The sequence below is a fragment of the Ziziphus jujuba genome, chromosome 8 (assembly GCF_031755915.1).
Source record: "Ziziphus jujuba cultivar Dongzao chromosome 8, ASM3175591v1".
In the NCBI taxonomy this organism is placed as follows: domain Eukaryota; kingdom Viridiplantae; phylum Streptophyta; class Magnoliopsida; order Rosales; family Rhamnaceae; genus Ziziphus; species Ziziphus jujuba.
This window is the reverse complement of record NC_083386.1, coordinates 27345722-27369009: the sequence shown is the minus strand read 5'-3', so window position 1 is coordinate 27369009 and position 23288 is coordinate 27345722. Positions and strand designations below refer to the sequence as shown.

The window sequence follows — 23288 nt, the reverse complement described above, 5'->3', positions numbered from 1 at the left end:
AAAAAGGCCTTTAATGCATTCTCTATTTATGAACCCCATTAAAGTAACTTGATCTATCCTGCAGTTTAATTTAGGTTGAACTAGTCATTGTGCCTATTAGATTTGCTATCATAAATTGGACCTCTAACATTAGTTGAAAAAATGATATGAAAAAAATTAATTTATTGTCAATTCAACAAACAAAAAAAAATTTTAAAAAATGTTTGATAAAACAAAAAAGGTTGAAAACAAGTGAATAAAGGAAACTTTGAAAAGTAGAAAGAAAATTGAAAACAACTTGCAAATAATAATAAAAAAATTGAAAACCAGGATTAAATAAGAAAATAAACGTTCAAAAAAATGGTAAAAAAATGAATGAAAACAGGGAGTACTAAATATATGATCTTGAAAAAAATGAAACAGTAAAGTAGTCCAAAACAATAGACAAGAAATAATTTCCTTTTGTTTTTATTCTCCACCATTCTCTTTTATATAAAGACCACTGTTCTTTGTTACATATATATAATTAAGGAGCAAAAATTAAATGGAAAAAAAAGGACCACTTGTTATACGTGGTGGTGCATAGATCCACGAGAGATAGAGGACCACCTCCATAAGTTTTGCCCTCGTTTTAGCTGTGTATGTATGTTCTTTTCTCATAACACTACTTACGTTGTACTGTTCGATAATTTTGTAAGAGATAAATATTTTATTTTCATATCAAATTTAGCACTCAAAACATCTCTAAAAAAGGATGGCCACTCTTAGGCAAAAAGCATATACATCAACTATCAATCATACAATTAGACCACAAATAGTTTGAGCGATTGTAGCAGCCAAAAAAAAAAAAAAAAAAGAAGAAAGAAAAAAGAAAAAAGAATGGGTCTTCTAGCCAACCTCCTACTCGCTTGCCTCCTAACCTCGTCCTTGATCCAAATCTCTAAGGCTCAAGGTGGCATATCCATCTACTGGGGTAAAAATGGCAGCGATTATTACGATGAAAAAAGTCTAGCAGAAACTGGTGAAACTGGGTTGTATTCTATAGTAAACGTAGGCTCAGTTTCCCAATTTGGCAATGGCCTGGACATAGAAATCTACCTTAGTAATCACTGCACCCCAGATACATTTAATTGTACCCATGTTGGCGAACACATAAGGATTTGTCGGAACCTTGGCGTTAAGGTGTTCATATTAACTTGGAGGAGTTTACGGAATCTATAAGCTAACATCTTTTTCATATGCCTTCCGTGTTGCATAGCAGTTATGGAATACCTTTCTGGGTGGTAATGATTCATCCACTACACGTCCTTTTGGGATGTTGTATTTGACGGCTTAGATTTCAACTTGTTCGGTGATGATACGGACTATCTTGATTATCTTGCAAGATACCTGAAGGGTTATAGCGAACAAGGAGCAAAACCTATCTATTTATCTATAGCTCCTCAATGTCCTTATCCTGATGATTATCTTGGGGATGACATTGGCACGGGGGTTTTTGACTACGTTTGGGTTCAGTTCTATCAGACCTACCCATATTGCAATGCTACATGTGAGTATAATACTTAGGCTGGAGCTGATAATCTTTTAAGTACATGGAATACATGGACTTCGTCGGTTAAGGGATTGGAGAAGTTGTTTCTAAGGTTACCAGCAGTTGAAATACCACTAATCCCAAAAGCTTAAGCTGATGGGAGGTGGACTTTCATCACATTTATATTTTTCTTTAACACTCTCCCTCGAATGTAGGCCCGTCTCTTTTGGGCTTCTCTGGGTCCTTACATTTGTCTTTTTATAAATTTTGGATGGAGTTGCTGAGTTTTGAACCCAGGACCTCTTGGATCTCTGGCTCTGATACCAAGTTGAAATACAACTAATCCCAAAAGCTTAAGCTGATGGGAGGTGGACTTTCATTTCATTTATATTTTTCTCTAACATAAAGAAGTTTTGAATACAATTGAATATTTTGTTTTGTCTTATTATTCACGCATGCCAAAGCATCCTTTTATACAAGAATTGAAAGACTAAAGTTTACAATGTAATAAGGAAAGAAAAGTAAATACGAAAAAGGAAAAAAATAATTTTTAATATTGGAAGTTGACTGAATAATAGCTATTTAGGCCTTATATGTAACAGTCCAGTCCACCCGCATGCGATATTGTCCTCTATGGGCCCAGCCCGCACGGTTTTGTCAAAACGCGTCGTAAGGGAAATGTATCCATATCATCTTTTAAGGCATGCTTCGTTCCCCTTTCCAACCGATGTGGGATCTCACAATCCTCCTCCCTTAGGGCCCAGCATCCTCGCTGGCACACCGATCCGGGTACTGGCTCTTATACCATCTGTAACAGCCCAGTCCATCCATATGCGATATTGTCCGCTTTGGGCCTAGCCCGCACGGTTTTGTCAAAATGCATCATAAGGGAAAGGTACCCACACCCTCTTTTAAGGCATGCTTCGTGCCCCTTTCCAACCGATGTGGGATCTCACATTATAGGTCTGATATGATTTGGCTTCCTAATATAGCCTTATCCCCTCGTGCTGTCCTTATTTTGACTGGACCATTAATGCTTTCTTTGTGTGTTTGATCACATTCCTTGTCTGCAATAGTTGCCTTGTTTGCTGAAATATTTGAAATAATTTCCTTATTATGCCCCCTCAAGCTAGAGAGGGGAACAAAGTGGACTCCTAGCTTGAATCGAAATTGTCCAAAGCTAAAACAGGGTAGAGCTTTGGTGAAGAGATCAGTAGGTTGAAGAGTGGAGGGAATGTAATGTGTGATGAGAGAGCTAAGTGCTACTTTCTCCCTAACAAAATGATAGTCAATAGCAATGTGTTTGGTATCGGCATGGAACATAGGATTGACTGTCATATGAAGGGCATTTATGTTATCACAAAAGAGCTGAGGTGGTTAATGTAAAGGAATGCCCATATCATATAAACGAAGGAAACCCAAGTAAGCTCAGCGGTAGTGGAGGCCATGGACCTGTATTCAACTTTAGCACTGGACTTAGACACAGTGGGTTGTTTCTTTGAGCTTCAGGATATGCAGTTTGCACCAAGATAGATACAGAAACCAGTTGTACTCCATCTGGTAGTTTGGCAGCCTGCCCAGTCGGCATCACTAAAGCCATATAAATTAATAGGACTGTGTGAGAGATACCGTAAGCCATAATCAGAAATGCCCTGTAAGTATCATAGAATACGCTTGACATCACACATATGGAGAGGTGTCAGATTATTGAAATGCTGATAGACTTGATTTACAGCAAAGGTGATGTCGGGTCTAGTAAAAGTAATGTATTGGAGAGCCCCGACAAGACTTCTGTAAGTAGAGACATCAATTAGGCCTTCATCGGTGGGTTGAAATTTTAATTTGATGGTGGTTGGCGTTGCAATGGTAAAGCAAGTGCACATGCCTGCACGTTGAAGAAGATCTTTGATGTATTGTTTTTGAGACAAAAAAGCACCACCTGGAAAATATTGAACCAAGATACCAAGAAAATACCGTAGTTGCCCAATGTCCTTAATAGCAAATTCATAACTAAGTTGCTGTATGAGCTGCTGAGTAAAATTGTTAGTATTTCCAACAATTATAATATCATCAACATATATGAGAAGAATATAATAATGGAATTGGAATGATACACAAATAAGGAAGGATCAGACTTACTACATAGAAAACCACGATGTAAAAGAAATTGGGAAAGACGATCATACCAGGCACGAGGAGTTTGTTTGAGGCCATAAATGGATTTATGCAAAAAACAAACATGGTCAGGATATTGAAGATCTACGAATCCTGATGGTTGCTCCATGTAAACGGTTTCTTTGAGAGTGCCATGCAGGAAGGCATTTTTTACGTCAAGTTGATTACGATGCCAACCTTGTCATAGAGATAGAGTGAGAAGTGGTTTGATAGTAGTAGGCTTAACTACGGGACTGAAAGTATCAGAGAAATCTTGTCCAGGAATTTAAGTGAACCTTTTAGCTACTAAACGAGCTTTAAAATGATCAAGGGAACCATCATCTTTGTGTTTTAGCCTATACACCTACTTAGAGCCAATCACATTGATATTAGATGGGCGTGGAACTAAAGTCCAAGTGTGATTTTTATATAAAGTACTAAGTTCATCGGTCATGGCATCTACCCAACGGGAATCCTTAAGGGCAGTTTTTAAAGTTTTCGGTGCAGTTGGAAAAGAGTGGGTCATAAGAAGCATATGTGAGGTAAGAGAAGGATCATGATGCAGCTTATGATGAGTCACCATTAGATGAGTGTTCGTTGCTGGTTGTGGTTGCTGTTCAACTGGAATATAGACAAATAATTGGTTAGTTAAATCATTATTGGTGTGAGGAACAACATTACTTACCTTATGTGAAATATCGAACGAATCAGTTTCTGCGTTGGAGGACAATGAAGAAGCGGTGTGAGGAGATGCAGTAAATGATTCAAAATTATTTGCAGGAGATATAGTTGCTATCTCAAGAACAGAACTGTCAGCTGGTGGAGTGTCTACATAAGATGGATTTGGTAAGGAAGAAATCCCTGCACTAAGAGTATTAGAAGGTGATGGATCTGTTTGAGTGATTTTTAGAAGATAAGATGTTTGTGCATGAGTTATTAGTGCAACAATAAAAAACAGATGGCATAATAGTAATAGGAGATACATACTTATTTGGAGAGTTGGAAGAATGCATGGAATGAGATCCTGTCCAATCATAAATATCTGAAAATTCTATAAGTTCTAAGTTGTGATGATCACTTGAAGATTTTTTAGAGACATATGGAAGGAACTCTTCATCAAAGACAACATGACGAGATATATATACTCTATTAGTAGGAGGATGAAGACATTTATATCATTTGTGGAGAGGACTATATCCGATAAACGCACATGGAAATGGTTTCTTTTGAAATTTATTATGATTTTGATGTTTAAGAGATGGAAAACACCTGCATCCAAACACCTGCAACCTTTTGTAATCGGGATGAGTTTGAAAAAGTTTGAAATATGGTGTATCATTTCCTATTGATGAGGAAGGCAACCTGTTGATAAGAAAAACTGCAGTAGAAAAAGCATCAACCCAATATTTTAAAGAGAGATTTGCATGAAATAGTATAGTAAGACCTGTCTCAACGATGTGATGATGTTTCCTTTCGGCTACGCCATTCTGTTCAGGAATGCTTGGACAAGACTTTTGTCGTTTGATTCCACAAGCATGTAGATGTGAGATAAATAAATTGGAATTAAACTCACCACCACCATCGCATTGAAAGAGTTTGATTTTCCGATCAAACTGATTTTCTATCAAGTTTTGAAATTAAATAAAGCAATTAAAAAATTTAGATTTCTTTTTCAAGGGATACAACCATGAATATTGTGAAAAATCATCAATAAATAAAGCATAATAATAAAAATTTTGAGAAAAAGAAATTGGAGCCGGTCCCCAAAGATCACAATGAATTTTATCAAGAGGAAATTTTGAAGCTTTATTAGATAATTCAAATGGTAGTTTACAACTTTTACCAATCTGGCAACTAGCACATACAGAAGGTTTGGAAATCCAATGAGTAATATCAATATTTTTCCTTGCCTTGAGTGTGTTTAAAATTTTAAAATTGGGATGCCCCAACCATTGATGCCACATGGTAGAAAAAGCTCCACCTTTTATTGCTGAAAGTGCTTCGTGTAATGATTCCTCCATAGCATAGAGTTGTCCTTTTTTAAATCCCCGTGCTATTATTTGGTTGTTTTGATCCTTAATGATAAAATCAAAGGATGTAAATTCGAAAGTAAACATATTATCAGAGGTTAATTTTCCTACAAACAACAAATTTTTCTTAAGGTTTGGAACAAATAGAACATCCTTTAATTTAACTTTACCATGCTTTGTTGATAAATAAGTATCTCTAATATGTGAAATTGATAATCCTTCTCCATTACCAACATATATAACATCAGATCCTTTATAAAGTTATGGGTTTGAGATCTTACCAGTATCATGTGTCATATGGGTGGTTGCACCAGAGTCCACGTAAAAAGTATCATCAGGAGATTCATTGAGAGAGAGAGAGCAGCAAGAGCTGGTGGAGTGTTTTCAGGTTGATATGAATGATCAAACCTGTTCCAACATTCTAGAGCAGTATGGTTATATTTTGAGCAAATTTGACATTGTACTTTGTTATGTTCTTGTTGTAAAGACCGATGGTGTAACAGTCCAGACCACCTGCATGCAGATATTGTCCGCTTTGGCACTGAGCAATCCTTTTACAACCTAGCCCTCACGGGTTTAAAACGCATCTATAAGGGAAATGTTTCCACACGCTTATAAGCCATGCTTCGTTCCCTTTCCAACTGATGTGGGACTTCACAATCCATCCTCCTTGGGGCCCAGCGTCCTCGCTGGCACACCGATCTGGGTACTGGCTCTGATACCAACTGTAACAGCCCAGACCACCCGTATGTAGATATTGTCCGCTTTGGTACTGAGAAATCCTGTTACAACCCAGTCCTCACGGGTTTAAATCGCATCTACAAAGGAAAGGTATCCACACACTTATAAGCCATGCTTCGTTCTCCTTTCCAACCGATGTGGGACTTCACAGATGGCCTTTTTCCTGCGAGCTGAAGCTAGTTACTCGTCGTGGAGATTGATGCAGAGATGAGTTGTTTCCTCTGCCAACAGTAGGTGTAAAACCTCATCCGTGTGAATTGAAGCTATTACGTCCTCCCCTGTTATTTCTCCCTCGTCCTCGTTGTCCAAAGAAAGCTTGTGCATGATCAATGTAGTTCTTTTCTTCTTCTTTTTGCAATAATAACGATTGTTCATGATTTTGGAGTGCCAGAACGAATTCACTAAAAGTAGGATAAGGAGGCTTGGTTAACATAGCAAGACGGAAGTCTTGATAGGTTGTTCCTAAGCCACAAGCCAATTGGAACACTTTGTCAATATCTGACACCGGGTGTCCAATGGCTGCAAGGTTCTCACATATATTTTTGAACCTGCGAACATAGTCCTCCAAAGATGTTGATCCCCGTTTGGTAATTATCAACATATTCTTAAGCTGTGCTTCTCTTTCTTTGGTGGTAGGCATCATTTGCTCTTCCAGTGAAGTCCACATTTGTCTTGCTGTTTCAGCCCCAATGATTAGATTTAGAACTTCTTCAGTCATATTTCCTCGAAGCCATGTAATGAGAAGATCATCATTATTGATCCATTCTTCATTGTGGTCGGTTTTCTCCTCTATTTTTCCATCATCTATTAAGTGATGAAGAATTTCAAGGCTTCTAACCAATGGAAAAATCTGGGATCGCCAAAGGAGGAAATTAGTCATGGACAGTTTGATTGATATCAAACTTGAACACTGATGGAAAGGTTGTATGGTGAGACCAGGTTCTTTGCGGATAGAAATAGAGGAGGAAGATATGTTTTGCTTAACTTACAGGTATGGCAGCTCTGATACCATAAAGAGGTTTTGAATACAATTGAATATTTTGTTTTGTCTTATTATTCACGCATGCCAAAGTATCCTTTTATACAAGAATTGAAAGACTAACGTTTACAATGTAATAAGGAAAGAAAAGTAAATAAGGAAAATGAAATAAATAATTTTTAATATTGAAAGTTGACTGAATAATAGCTATTTAGGCCTTATAGGTCTGATATGATGTTGGCTTCCTATAGGTCTGATATGATGTTGGCTTCCTAATATAGTCTTGTCCCCTCATGCTGTCCTTATTTTGACTGGACCATTAATGCTTTCCTTGTGTGTTTGATCATGTTCCTTATTTGCAATAGTTGCCTTGTTTGCTGAAATATTTGAAATAGTTTCCTTATTACCAGCATCCACCAATGCCTCTTTTACTGGGTACATCCCGGCTGATGTGCTAATTAATCAATTTCTTCTGGAGATTAAAGATACATCTAGGTATGAAGGTGTGATGCTATGGAACAGGTATTATGATATTAAGAGCAATCACAGTTCCTCCATTGTTAACCATGTTAATTTGGAACTTATTCGCCTAAAAACTGACTAACTATGCATAATCCACCATCATGTGGACTATGTATGAATAAGTGACTTGTGCTCACTCTGTAACTATTAGATTAACTACTGATTAAGTACTAAATAAAATTAGGTACTACCATCACTCTTCTTTAAACACCAAAATGGTGGGTAAGGTAATTGAATTTTCTACTTCTTATGGAATGATCCATGGAATAAAATGTGTGGAATTAAATAAGTATCCATTTCAGTTTGCTGTTTCTATTGAAATTCTCCCTTTGCTAGCGATTATTTGAAGGAGAAGGATCATTTCCTCATATAATCTTTACCTAATTTTTTCAAGATCTTTTAACATATGACATTGACAAATTGTATGACCAAGATCTATTCTCTCCATTTAAATATGGTTATTAATAAAATAAAGTCCTAAACATTGTGAAATTAGTAAGCAAATTATGAAAATATATTTTTGAAAATAATAAAATTTTAAAGTTTGAGTAACAAATACTATTATATATAAATTGAATTATTTTTTGGAGAACATATTTCACCAAGGATTAAAAAAAAAAAATTAATACAGATAAAAATATAGCCATAATTCTTTGAAGTTTTTGACTATCAAATGTTTGTAAGTATTTTATTAAAAAAAAAAAAATCATTTCAACAAAGAACCTTTTAGGGAAAAAAAAAGAAAAAAAAAAAAGAGATAGAGAGACAAAAAAAGTATGTATTTGATTTACATATAACTTATATTAATATCGACAAAAATAAATCAAAATGAAAGTAAATGAAACTGCAAATGTTATTTAATAAGAGATAGATAGGCATATTCGAATATCTTGTTATCATTTTTTCTGTTCCTATTTATGTCTATAGTAATAAAATGTCATCTTATATAAAAACATTATGTGACAGGTGAGTAATTGTTTATCTTTAATTATATATGTGATTCAAGTGGGAGAATGCTAAAACAATTATATGTGTACTGAGTATAATTAGACTTACTAGGACATGTGAAAATGGAGACAAAATAATAGGATAGGAGATCTTATCCTAGTTATGCCATCTGGACAAATACAAGCTATACAAAATGGATTAAACTTTTTTTTTTTTTGTCTTTTTTCTTATCTCCATTATTCCATTTTTATTATTAATATGATACCATATCATTTAAAGAAATTAACAAAGAAATAAAAAATTACTAATTAAAGTAAAATAATTATTTATTTTTTAAATGAAGTAAGATTCTATCACTAATTAATCACATAAAATGTAACACCCCATCCCAAAGTACACTAGAAATTTCTCAAATTTGATCGAGGTTGACAAGTTTGACTGTTGACTGTTGATTGAAGGGGTCAAATGTTGATTTTTTGACTCGGATGGAATTCTACATTGACTGAAGCACCGTTACGAAGTACACATTGGCATGAGTTCATAGACTAGTAGCATGTTGAAAACGATGCTACGGTTTGAAAGTTATGAGCAAAACAAGTTGAGGTCCAAATTGTTCAAGGGTTCCAGGGTTGACTTTTTATTTTTGGGGATATGAGCTTTGACTCATGTACAGATGTGAAGTACTCGCCGATACGAGTCCGTAGACTAGTGGTACACCTGATTTGGATATTTTGTTGAAAAATTATGAACCTGCAAAATTTTTCAAATACAATATTATTTTAATATTATTTTTAAAAATGTGAATAGTTGTGCCACGCGTCACCAAGTGGGATGCACCATGTGTAATATTTTAGAAGTGACACATGTCAGCAGTAAGAAAATACTATATTATATTATTTTGTCTTTATTTTATATATTATTATTTTATGATTTTAATATTTATTTATTTATTTATTCTTTTTGTTTTTGTCTTTTTCTTTTTTCCTTCCTTTTCTCACGTGGGAAAACACTTTTCTTTTCTTTTCTTTTCCTTTCTTTCCCTTCTCCTTCTTCCCCAAGCCCGTTAAGCACCAGCAAAACATACACAGGGATTTCTCTCTCTCTCTCCTTTGACTCTCTCCCCTTCTCTCTTTGATCGATCGTTTTGGTCAGATTTCAATGGCCGGATGGCAAAACGTGCCGGCTAGGGAAGGAGCCCATTCCTTGACGATGCCAACCTCCAATTTTCCCGACCAAACGCCGCCGGACGCATCCAGATCTGGCCGGTGAAGTCGGCAGCGGTGGGTTTGAGTTTTCTGGCGATTCTCACTGTTTTCGGCCAGTCCAGTCCGATGTTCCATCCCTTTCCTCCTATTTTGGGTCTTCTGAGTTCAAATATGGTCTCCAATTGTTTAAATTCGAAGTGGTTCGCGAGTTATGAGGAAGTGAAGTTCGGCCGGTACTTCCCGGGCAAATTCCGACCACCACCAGCGGAATTGGGGTCAATGGAGGCCGGTAATGTGATCCTCGTCTCCTTAGCTTTCCATAGATACTTTATTTGTGAATTTTAGATACCGTTTGCGTTAGCTCCTCCGGGTACCGGGTATTATTTATCCTAATAAAATATTAATTTATTTGAGTTATGTAATATTGTTGTTCTAGGAGCATGTGTGCATCGTGGAATTTATCCCATGGAGGATCTTGGATTAATTGCGTGCTCGAGGTGAGTGATCCACCTTCAAATTAATTTCGGAAATTAAATTTATGAATATTTTATGTGAATTGAATATTTGAAATTGATATTTTATGTGTCAAATACTTAGTGAATTTATATGTAGAAATTTGATGCCCAATTGAGTGAATCAAAATATTTATATATTAAAAAATATTTTGATTTAAAGAATTTTATGAAATTGAAATCGAAATCATTAATTATTAAATTAATTTGTTGGAATATTTCATAATTGAATATTTCAAAAATATGTTTATGTATTCGATATTATGAGAATTTCTATCTAGAATTGTATTGCCAATTTATAATGTTTTTAATATATATTTTGATGCCAAAAGAATATATTTAGGAATTAAAAGAAATTGTGATTTCAATTTCCTTTTATAATTGTTATGTTTATCATGTGATTTAATTATATTTTGAAATTTGAAGAATTGAAGAAGATTTATTTTAAATTATTGTTGATTTCATTGACGGATTTGAAATTGATGGAATTTATATCGATGGATTTATGCCGATGATATTAAAGAAAAATGTGGGAATATGAATTTGAAAAGTGATATAATTCCCACGGTAAGTTTTGAAAAAAATGTTATTTTTAAAATAATATGGTATTTATTTTAGACGCACTCATACAGTACTAGTGTTCTGTACTGTGTATGTGGATGAGCGCGCATGTTATAATGTCTCCCGTGAGTTACCATCGGACCGAGGGCAGGCAAGTTTGATATTGGCCATAAGCCCCCCCCCTCCCCCCATGACCGAGTTGATGGTTTAAGCAGCGGTGCTGTTGGGACATCGAAACGACCGTATACAAGTTTCTCTCTTTAACCTCCTACCAGATGGTGCTCGGGACATTGGGTATCATAGGGCATCACTGGTATATAGTGTGGTGTATCAAGTATTGTTTCTCATATATAAATTTCAAATCCTAAAGTTTTAAAGTCGTATTTGAATTAAATGTATTTAACTTGTTTTATCACCTATTTACAATTAGTATTTTATAAAATGTATTTACTCATGTTTTTATCAATTATTTTAAATTGGTGTTTTAGAATTTTATTTTACCATGTTGATATTATTTATTTAAATTTTGAGATTTTAACATGAATTTTATTGTATTCTTTTATCTATTTTAAATTGAGATTTAAAATCTATTAAAATGTTTCCTTCATTATTTCATTGATTTAAACAATCAATTTTATAATTTATATACTGAGCTTATTTTTGTTTTATGCCAAATTTCTTTAATATAAGTTTATTTACGATTTTATTTATTTTATCTAGTGATGTTTTATTCTAAATTTAATTATTGGATTTTTAAAATATTTTCAATGTATATATTGAGTTCTAAATTAATATTTGTATTTATGTGCATTTTAAATTATTGCATTTTGTTTAATTTGATATTTCCTTGATTAATTTTTGTAAATTTTATTGTGATTTTGCTTATTTTATTTATGACATTTTGTGTACAATTTAATAATTGTTATTAAAATTATTCTTGTTTCTTATTATACATTCTAGATCTTTAATTTAATGTATTTTATTTATAATTTATTTACTTAATTATTCCTTGATTTTTGGGGTACAATTATTGGGTTTTGTGAAAATGTTTTAAAAGGAAAACTTTTCCAATTGAGTGAACTGTAAGGGTTTTTGAGAGAAAATGTTATTTCAAATATTTATTATAATTATTTATTTAATTGTTTGATATTGATTAATTAAGTTTCTTTTATTGTTATATTATTAATATTATAATTGTATAGTAGATAGGATTACTCACTGAGATGATTAACATCTCATATTTTTAAATTCCGTTTCCCTAGGTCCAGGTTGGGAGACGTTGATCGTCCGAGACGAGCCCAACCTCTCAGTTCATTCCGAAAGTCCAATAAGCATTTCCTCCCTTTTTCCTCTCCATCTTGTATTGCTTCATCTATCATTGTATCAATTTCATAATTATTTGTATAATGCTCTGTATACTGATTGGACATATATTTATTGAATCATATATTGATTCCCTGTCATTTACTGGCAGTGCTGTAAATCTGTAGAAATATATTGTAGTAAGGTGGGAGGAATAAGGGGTGTATATAGAAGTGTATTTTCAGTGCAGGAAAATTGTGGTAAGTCCAACCCCTAGGGGAGGTTCTGCCGGATTTTCCATTGGAGGATCCGGTAGGGTCTGGGATCAGGACCTGTCTAGGATTCCGGTGAAGAATTTTAGACGGGTCCTGACATAAAATGATTGTTCAATGTCGATTATAAATGCTTGGTTGCACCATATCGTGCATTCAACTGATGTACATAAGTTTTTGCTCAATAATATTTAATATAGCTAAGTGGTATTTTGTTTTATTTTATTTTATCTTATAAGCAATACAATCGGATTGAATCTACTGCATGTCTAATTCCCAAACTATTTGCTGTCAAAATTCTATGCAAAATGCACAATCTTCTACCATAGGCAAGTTTCCCACAACCAATACAACTGAAGCCAGAATGACCACACCTTCCTCGTTTCGCAAAGCAATATTTAGTAGATCTACTGTTAATTTCCTCAACTAATTAATGATTGATATGGGCAAGACTTGCTTAGGATTACCATTTTTTGATTCAAATGAGTTTAATAGCAAACGTTGTTTATTCATATTATTAATATCATATAATTTTTTAAAATACTTTTATTTAAATAACTAAGCTATTATATAAATTTAATATTTAATAATGGATAAATAAATATTATTGATTATAATTGGGGCCATGAACCTGGATAATGGTACCAGAGAGGCTCTAATAGTTAGGTGCCAAGACTAAAATTTCATATTAGTATTTTTAACTTGTCTAAAAGAATAAAAAAATTATCTTATAAATATAATTAGAAATTGGTAGAATGAATTTATTTAGAATTCCTTTCATCCCTAGAAGAGCAATAATAATAATAATGGTAACAGTAACAGGAACTCAGTAACAATAAGAATAAGAACTAAAAAAAAGAAAACAAAAAAAATATAGTATTTGCTATCGAGATATTAAATGTTCGTGGTATACGTATAAAATTAATTAAGGACCACTGCTTTTGTCATATCAACAAATTAATAAGCTTGTGTTTTAATTTGTGATCCTCGTAGCCTCTCTCATCTCCATATCCTTGGATCCGCCAGACCATGGAGGGCCACCAACGTCCACATTCATTATTTATGGCCTTGTTTCTTCTCATTAACGCTACATTAGCTGTTTCCGGGACCGGCTGGTGTCCAAGAACAGATGCTGCCCCGACCGGCGAGTTCATCCTGGCTGATCCGTTGGTCTAGCAAGTTTTTCCAATGATGAAAATGATGCCAAAGTATGAAAATGTAATTTTATGGAAAAGGTTATGATTTTCTAAGTAGGTACAATTCCTCTATTATTGACTCTGTTTGAGTAATTTCCCGCAACCAACAGATGCCAATGTAGAAGGACCAAGCCCTCATTACCCGCTACAACAAACTAAGATCTACTATCAATTTCAACTTGCTCATGGTTATCAATTTTCAAATTCCAATTAAATGGGTGTTTTGTTACAAGACTTTCCAAATAATTACTTGTTTAGGTTATTATTACTGTTTCAAAAAGCTTAAATGTTAGAATGTAAATTTAATATTTTATATATACATATATATATATATATATATATGAATATGAATGTTTATCAATAATTCATATTTAAGTTATATTTAATCTTTCAACAAATAAAATTAAACATGACATTAAACATCCATCATAGTGTCTGTTGCTTGTTTTTTCTTTCTTTCTTTTTTTTTTTTTTTTTTTGGGTTAAATAAACTTTCTTAGACGTGACACCATATAAAATTCTAATAATCAACTAGCATGCAGCAAACCGAGTGATTATCCTCTTATGAAGCCCAAGATTTAGATGTTTTAATATTACATATCAGATCAATTGGTAGTTATTGGGCTAGGAACACTTCATGTCTATATACCTCTGATTATTAGAGAAGTATAGAATAATCCTAGGTTAGTCTCTTATGATATCTCAGGTTGTTTATTTTTGATAATTGTAAGAGTCCAACTCTTAGATAAATATTTATCACATATTGTTGTTTCTTACGTATGTCTGTCAACTCGTGTATGTCGGCTTTACTATCTAATTGTTACTGTATAAATAGTCATTATACATTAATAAAAGATTTCATTGCTGCCATTATATTTGATTAATTAAATCTTTCACTGACTATATTATTTAAATTATAATTATTATTTTTTTAATTCTTGAAAGATACCTCTGCTGGAATTAATTATCGTGACGGTGAAATAAAAAAGAAATTAGAAGTTCAAATGGACTAGCTAAAAAAGAATTAAATTTACTTGTATGTTTTTTTTTTTTTCCTATTGTTTAATTAAAAATAATATAATATATATTAATAATAAAGAAGTAGACTTTAATTTGATGGATATGGATTTCTCCAGACCAAAATCTATGATTATTGGATTTCGAAAATTAAGAAATTGTGATGGATGAGTAATGGAAAGTAACCAATGTTCGAATGCCACGTACGTATCGGAAACCAAATAGCAATAGTACGCAGATGCTGGGGTACTCGTGTATGGAAAGTATGAACTTTAGTCAAACTGCCAGCTAAAGCCGTGTGTGCTTATATATTTAATTATTTTGGAAGAAAAGAAAAGGTCAAATTCGCTCGCGTTTATTAATTTGGTCCACTCTTGTTCAAAAAGTAAATACGATTGAATTAGTCATTTTAGTCATATTAGTCCCATATATTTCGTAATTTAACCAATTGCAGATATTAAGTTTAACGAAGTGCAACTATTATAATAATTTGATAAACAAAATATAGATGAGGAGATAATATGAGAATATCCACAATCGAAAGAGAAAGAAAAAAAATTTTCTACGTGATCGAAAAAAACTAAATAGTATATATTAATTAATTAATATATCAAACACCTCTCTCTCTTTTTGGAGGAATCCTTCGGTCAAAAAGTGTACCACATCACAGTACATATAGCCACTGAATTTTTAACATTTGGACAAAAAAAAATAATAATAAAATAACATATCATTTTACTTGAAAAATAAAATTAACTTTACTAAAATAAATTAACTTTACTAAATTTTATTTTTTTTAACGCGGTTATCTTACATTCCATTTCATAAAGAAATTTTAAATTTTCTGTGTTAAGTTTTCTTTTCCAAACTATTTTCTTTTATATTTAATCTTAGTGAACTAGAATATGTATTAATTTTCGTTAATCCTTTACTTTTTAATAGGGTATTCTATTATCAATCAAAGTAATTAACGATATTATAAAGGTTTTTTTGTTGAAAAATATGGAGTAGATTCATAGTAATTTTACATCATCTCCCATCATCACTTTGCTTTCTGTATTAAAACTCAAATGAAATAGAAATATCTTTTTGTTGCTTTCTCTCAAATCTGCCTGGGCTCTAGCGTGTTTGACGGGATTACGCGTGTAATTGAATATCTGATTAGGTTTGAACTAAGGAATATTTAGCTCTTCATTTCTTTTCTAATCCCAGAGACAACGGCAACAATAATTTTCTAACTCTTCATTTTTCTAACGCCAAACACGTCTTTCATATGGTAGTTGTATAGTTTTTTCTTCCTGCTCTCACTTGACTCCCGCACCTATTAGTCAATAACCAATTACAGTATTAGTATATGCTCAACCATCGACATGGCAACCAAAACACAATATTCCTCTATTTTATTCCTTTTCCTTATTGTTTTCTCCGCTTTCAAGCCCTCTCAAGCTGTAGGAATCGCCATATATTGGGGCCAAAACGGCAACGAAGGTACATTAGCCGATACTTGTAACTCAGGTAACTACCGATTCGTGAACATAGCTTTCCTCACCACCTTCGGCAATGGCCAAACCCCAGTGCTAAACCTAGCTGGGCATTGCGATCCAAGCGCCGGTGCGTGAACCGGTTTAAGCTCCGACATTATATCCTGTCAAGACAAAGACATCAAAGTCCTCCTTTCCATCGGAGGCGGTGCAGGAAACTATTCTCTTTCCTCTGCCGAGGACGCAAAGCAGGTCTCCGATTACCTCTGGAACAACTTCCTCGGCGGTCAGTCCGGTTCCCGTCCGCTCGGTGATGCGGTATTGGATGGAATCGATTTCAATATCCAGGCGGGTTCCGGGCAATTCTGGGATGAGCTGGCTAGGTCCCTATGGGGTCACACCGAACGTAAAGTTTATTTGTCTGCAGCACCACAGTGTCCCTTCCCTGATGCCCACTTTGGCGGAGCCATCCAAACTGCGCTTTTTGATTATATTTGGGTTCAGTTCTACAACAACGGTCCATGCCAATATGGTGGAGACACTAACAATCTTTTAAGCTATTGGTACCAATGGACTTCTCCCCCAACCCAACAATTGTTCATGGGGCTACCCGCGGCGCCTGAGGCGACTCCGGGTGGTGGATTTATTCATTCCGACGTTCTCATCTCTCAAGTTCTTCCAACCATTAAGAGCTCTCCCAAGTATGGAGGAATTATGCTTTGGAGCAAACAGTTTGATACTGACTATAGCAACGCCATTAAAGGAAGTGTCCAAATAAAAATTGCAGCATGAATCATTATGATACTAAATAAAAATTAAAGCATGATTATTGTTTTTGAGTATATTTAATTTCGTGGTATTTAATTTTATTTTTATAAATGGTACTATTTTTACTTCTGCATATATCTCAAACAAAACACAAAAATTAATTTGTCCAAGAAAAAAAAAAAAAAACTATATAAGAACGCATATATTTTTTGTTTTCACTTTTTTAATCTAATTATAGTTGCAGACCAATAATTTGAATACCGATACATGTATTGTATATACCGGAAATATATGGCTCGATCCATCTCTTTCGATTCTCACTGTTTGCAGTAAAGTCGTTATATCCACTAAATATTGTATTTTGTCCGGAATAGTAGGTAGATTAATTTAAAGAAAGTCTCAATTGGTTCGGAAAAGTATACGCATAATTTCTAACATTTTCTTATTTAAAGAAGAAATAAATTAAAAATAATAAACAATCTAGTGGAATAAAAATAATTTGGTTTGGAAAATAAAAACTACACGGACTAAGTCATTATTGGTGAGGGTTGGAAGGTCATGGTCAAAGTCTTTCATTATTACATCTCTACTCTAAAAATTAAAAAAAATTAAAAAATCGTCAAATTAATTAAGAAGCAGCACTTGTTGCATTTGCCTCATCAAATTGTCATCAAATTTTGACCCAAAAAAATAAAAATTATCATCCAATTTTTCCTTTTTTTTTTTTTTCTCATTCTTATTCTCTTAGACAAATATTAATTATTATATATACTAAATTAAAAGGGAGGGGATATATATATATTCATTCTTATTTTAAATTTAAAAAATTACAACTTTTGCATCTCATGTACATTTTTTATGCGGAATTTTATTAATTTTTAATTTTTATAAGAATGATTCCATCCTATTCATTTAAATATATCTCATGTTTAAATTAATTTGATAAACCATGGATTAGATAATATGAAATTGTGTATAGTGTTAAAAGTAAAATGAAAAAGAGGCGACGACCTAACTAAATATTATGAAATCTTTTTATGAATGGGGACTAACTTGTCTGGGAAGTTGGACTACATTGTACTATTTCAAGTTCAGTCCAACTCAAAAATAAAAAAGTAGTACAATTTTGTCAGGACCTGTCCAGAATTCTTTTCCCGGAATCCTAGACAAACCCTGATCCCATGGATCAAGGCTGTCTAGGATTCCGGGGAGAAATTCTGGACGGATCCTGACAATTTAATCCAACATTTCAAACTTATTCTAATCCAATTTAATTCAACATTTTAAAGGGAATCAAAACCTGGGGTTAGTTTGGGCTCAACCCAAATATTGGGTTTGGTGCTGGTTACTCTAGGATATGCGGTGAACGTGGGATATGTAAACCTATTTATTTATTATTTTTGAGTGGGATACGCAGGATCTATTAATCCTCTTTACTTTCCACATGATTGAGAAAATTCCATGGGCCAACACAAATTAAACCCCTCCAACATCAACCTTCTCAAGCCTATTAAGAAATTCTTTTCCCTTTTCGACTGCTGAAATTCTTATGTGTAGTTAACTAGTTAAAAAATTATTAATTAATTATGGGCATCGACATGGAGTTATAAAATATTTTGATATTAATTATTTTAGCATTGCTATGGATTTTCATATCATATTTAATATTCTATTGCTTAAATATCTTTTTAATTTTTTTATATTAAATTATAAATTTACTAATTGGAATCCAATCCAATCCTGCACTGTATGAAAAGCATGATAATGTTAATAATATTCAATTCAGCTCAATCAAATTATTGTGTTCACATAAAATCCAATTCAATCTTTTTTTGTTTTTGGTTGAATAACATACAATTCAATCTTGTATGTGAAACAAGGTCTAATATTAGAAGAGTAAATAATTGGGGAATAGGAGTTGGTGATCTTTACCTTTCAAGATTGGTAAAAATATTATTGTGATGAAGAAATATTTTCTGGACCGCTAAGCTAACCCTCTAGTTTTAAAATTTAAAATCGATTTCGATCGATCATCTTTTTTTATTTTTATTTATTTGTAAAAGTGGAGTTAAAGTTCCAAACAAACCACCAACTAGCCTGGCCGCCGGTATATATGGCTGGTCTTAGTTACTGTATGTCAGGGTTTGAAAATAATAATAATAATAAATGCCATAATTGGAAATCAATCTCAGCACTCAATTTATACATATTTCTCTTTTATTAGTGATCGAGAAGGTAATGGCACGTCAAATAATTATTGAATATTGATAACTGGATAACAAATTAAGCTTCAATATATTAATATATTAGTTTTTGTTTTGTTTTGTTTTTTTTAACCAAGCGAACAATTAATATAGTAGTTAAGTTAATTATCTAGCTAGTTTTATATACTATATGGGAAGAGTACTTGAAGTAAGTTCCTTTCCATACATACGTATTTGGAATTGAAAAACAAAATTTTATGGTTCACTAAAAATTTTCTCTTTCTTTTGGAGGATTAAACACTAAATTTACTACATATTTTATGATTAACCCCAAGTACTCCGAAGCTGCTTAATTAATTGATAAACCTTCTGTGCCCTGCTTGGCCCTCTACATGTGAATTGTGACATACTATATAAAAAGGGCCAACTCCTTTCAAGAAAATAGAATAATTAGCTTCAAATTACTGACAAAAAATTGGATGGCAATAAAATACTCCAAACCCACAATATTTTCAGCACTCCTATTTTCTTCTAGTCCTAACCCTAGTTGAAGCCTCTAAAGCTGGTGGCGTAGCGGTCTACTAGGGCCAAACCGGCTAGAGGGAAGCTTAACAAAAGCATGTGCTACTGGAAAATATTCGTTATGTTTGGCAATGGAAGAATCCCTGAAATCAATCTCTCCCGCCATTAATTACAACCCACGGTCCAATGGTTGCACTTGCACCATTATCAGCAATGTCATAAGGTATTGCCAAAGCCGAGGAATCAAGGTCATGCTCTCAATTGGAGAAGGGATCAGGAGCTACTCTCTCTTAGCATCTCTACAAGTTGGGAATAGCAGATTATTTTATGGAACAATTTCTTGGGTGGGAAATCATTTTCACGTCCTTTAGCTAGGCAAGCCGTTTTGGACGGCATAGATTTCAAGATAGAGCTTGGGCTTAACAATTTACTGGGAAGACCTTGCAAGAAACATAAAGCAGTCCAGCAAGAACTGTCTCCTTAACTGCTGCTCCTCAATGTCCATTTCCTGATGGGTTTCTCGGGAATATGCCCTAAGCACGTAGTGGCTTTGACTTCGTTTGGATACAGTTCTACATCAATCCTTCATTCAAATACCTACATGCTAGTAGCTAGCTAGTAATAATGGTGGGAATAAGTATATGTAACAGATGGATTGCTTTGCTAAAGACACAGGGAGGGTTTTTTTGGGGCTTCCAGCAGCTTCCATGGCTGCAGCATCTGGGTATTTACCAACAAATATCTTGGTTTTTCCTTCCCCTGCTCATGTTTTCTTTAACAGAGGAGAGGATATCCAAATCCTTTATTTGAATTCTCTTTTCACTTTTGAAAGGAATTTCATAAATGGAAATGCAAAACTGGAATATCACTTACAAACACTCTAACATCTTCAACAAATTCATTGGTTGCTTTAAGAAAACGAAAACAGTAATCAATTATAATCAAAGAAGCTCATGAAAAAGGAAAAGAAAAATAAGCAACAAATCCATAGAGATTACTCAAAAGAGAGGAGCTTTGAAAGCTAAAGTATAATAATTTTTGGAGCAAAATCAAAAATTCAGAACATAGCTTTTGGCAGACGAATCTAAAGGAATCTCTCTCGCATAACATTGTATAACATGCTATATATGGTAATCCACAACACAGACATTAAAAAAATGAAAATAAAATAACAAAATAAATCAAAAACCGATTATTAGTTTAGAAATTATTATTCTAATCCTTTGTTTGAAAATCTTCTGTCAAAGAAACTATATGCATGGAAGGAAAATTACCAAATGACTCTGTTTCGACGTATTTTATTTTACTTCTCAGCATGGAAACCTAAATTATTTTTCTTCTCTCAATTGCCACTGAGTTGGTACCGAGGGTGGTAGGAAGCCACGCAACTTTCACATTTGTGGTTTTGGAACTTGAGGTTCAAGTCTTGGCAAATCCGGTTATTGTTTTGGATGGTTCCATGCTGAATGATGCAGGACTATAGTATGATGCTTATGATACTACATGAAACATTTTTTTTATTAAGAAAAAAAAAATTGGTATTTTGTAACTTTTTTTTAATACTGTTTCAAATTGGACCAAAATGACAACAAAATAATAATATAGGTGGTAATATGTGAAAATTTTTAGTTTAGGTGGTAAAGTAAAACACATGTCAAGCTTGGGAAGATGAAGTGTATTTTGCTTATTTATTTATTTATTGGACCAAAATAGGATATTGTCCAAGTTTCCTTATCAAAAAAGTGTGTTTGGGGCCCAAACTAAGAAGAATCAAGAGATAATTAAACAATGGGGAATTTGGCCCAATACCCTCATAAGGATGAGGTTAATGATTTTTGCCCCCTTATTTGATATCTTTTTTGTTCTACCCCTTCAATCTTTTATAATCCCAAAATACCCTTATGTTTTTTTCTTTCCTTTCTTCTTCCGACTTTTCTCCTCCTTATAATCAATATCCAGACCATTAGGAGCCCTTTGTTTCCTTTCGCATCGGTCGGATTGTAAGCTTGGAGACTGTGCGTTTTGAAGGATATGGTGAAGAGGCGACTCAGAGAGAAAACTGCAGTGTTTTAGAGAGCCCTAGGAGCAGAAGCAGAAGCAACAGGTAGGCAACAGCGAAGTAGGAAAGCATGAGGCTCATTCGATCAATCACTGGTAATCTTCTCCTCTCCATTTTCAAATTCTTAAGCTTTTCCCCAGACATTTTCTTACTTGTTTCGCTGATAATGAAATAGTTTTTTTTAAAAATAAATAATATATTTTAGATTGTTATTGGGACGGAGGAACTACGCAAGCAGTGTCTCTAATTTTGATTTTCTTTTAGTGGTTTTGGGATTTTTTTTTTTTTGGGAGAAATTGTGAAAGTTGTGTTCTTTTTTTTTTTTTTTTTTTTTTTTTTAATAACGGTGTTGGTAGGCATTTCTTGCTGAGAGATATGTATGATGATATGATGCTGGATGGAGTACAGCCAACTAGGGATACATTCCATTCTGTCATCGTTGGAACCATGAAAAGCTCTTGCTTGTAGGACGCTTTCTACTTTTCTGACCAAATGAAATCCATGGGTTTGGTCCCTGATGTATGTATTTGTATATATATGCTTCTTTTTTTTTTTTTTTCATTTTTGTTTTTTTTCACATGGATCTGCATTAATTCTTATCTGCTGACTATTAGATTCTTTCAAGATTGGAAATTTTGTATAAAGTTACTTTGTGTTTTTTTTTCCTTAGCTATTACAATGTATTGCTTTGTGTTATAGGTTACTTTATACAACAATTTAGTTTCTTGATGTAGTGCAGATGAACTCTGTCACTGTTGACTCGAGGCTAAAGTGCTTGGTTGGCATTATTTTTTATGGTTACCCTTCTTATTCTAGAATGTATGCAGAAGAAACAAGTTACTACTTTTTCTCTAGGTGATTGATGAAATAGATGGAGCTCTTGGTGATGGCAAAGGTGCTGTGGAGGTTATTCTAAAGATGGTAATTGTGTGTTTTATATTATTATTATTTTTTTGGGTCTTGTGTGTTTTCCATTATTGAAAGCTGCTTATTTATTAAATTTAATTGTCTGCACGCTTATTTGTGTTTTAATATAATTGTAGTTATAGTTATTTTATTACTATAATTGCTGTTGGTGATTAAATATAACTGCTTTCGTTGTTATCAGTTATTGTTGTCATGTATAATTCTTGTTTTCCTTAATGTTTAATGCAAACTGTCAGTTATTGCATTTACTTCATTATCAACATGAGAATCATAAGGGAAATTTACTGTTTAAACTCCATGGTTGCACATTATATACGTTAACAGAAACCTCCATTTCTACCGAGGGTAATATATTCAGCTATGGTGGTTTTTATTTCC

At 33.4% G+C, this 23288-nt stretch overlaps 1 protein-coding gene and 1 pseudogene across 1 annotated transcript; both read left to right on the top strand.

Annotated features, from left to right (window-relative positions):
• Positions 1 to 858: 858 nt before the first annotated feature.
• Positions 859 to 1545, top strand: LOC107405546 (hevamine-A-like). Its single transcript, XM_060819887.1, has 2 exons — positions 859 to 1111; positions 1316 to 1545. Exons 1-2 carry the CDS (start codon positions 859 to 861, stop codon positions 1543 to 1545), a joined length of 483 nt encoding a protein of 160 aa, XP_060675870.1.
• A 14618-nt stretch (positions 1546 to 16163) lies between these two features.
• On the top strand, positions 16164 to 17272 carry LOC107405549 (acidic endochitinase-like; annotated as a pseudogene).
• Positions 17273 to 23288: the final 6016 nt, after the last annotated feature.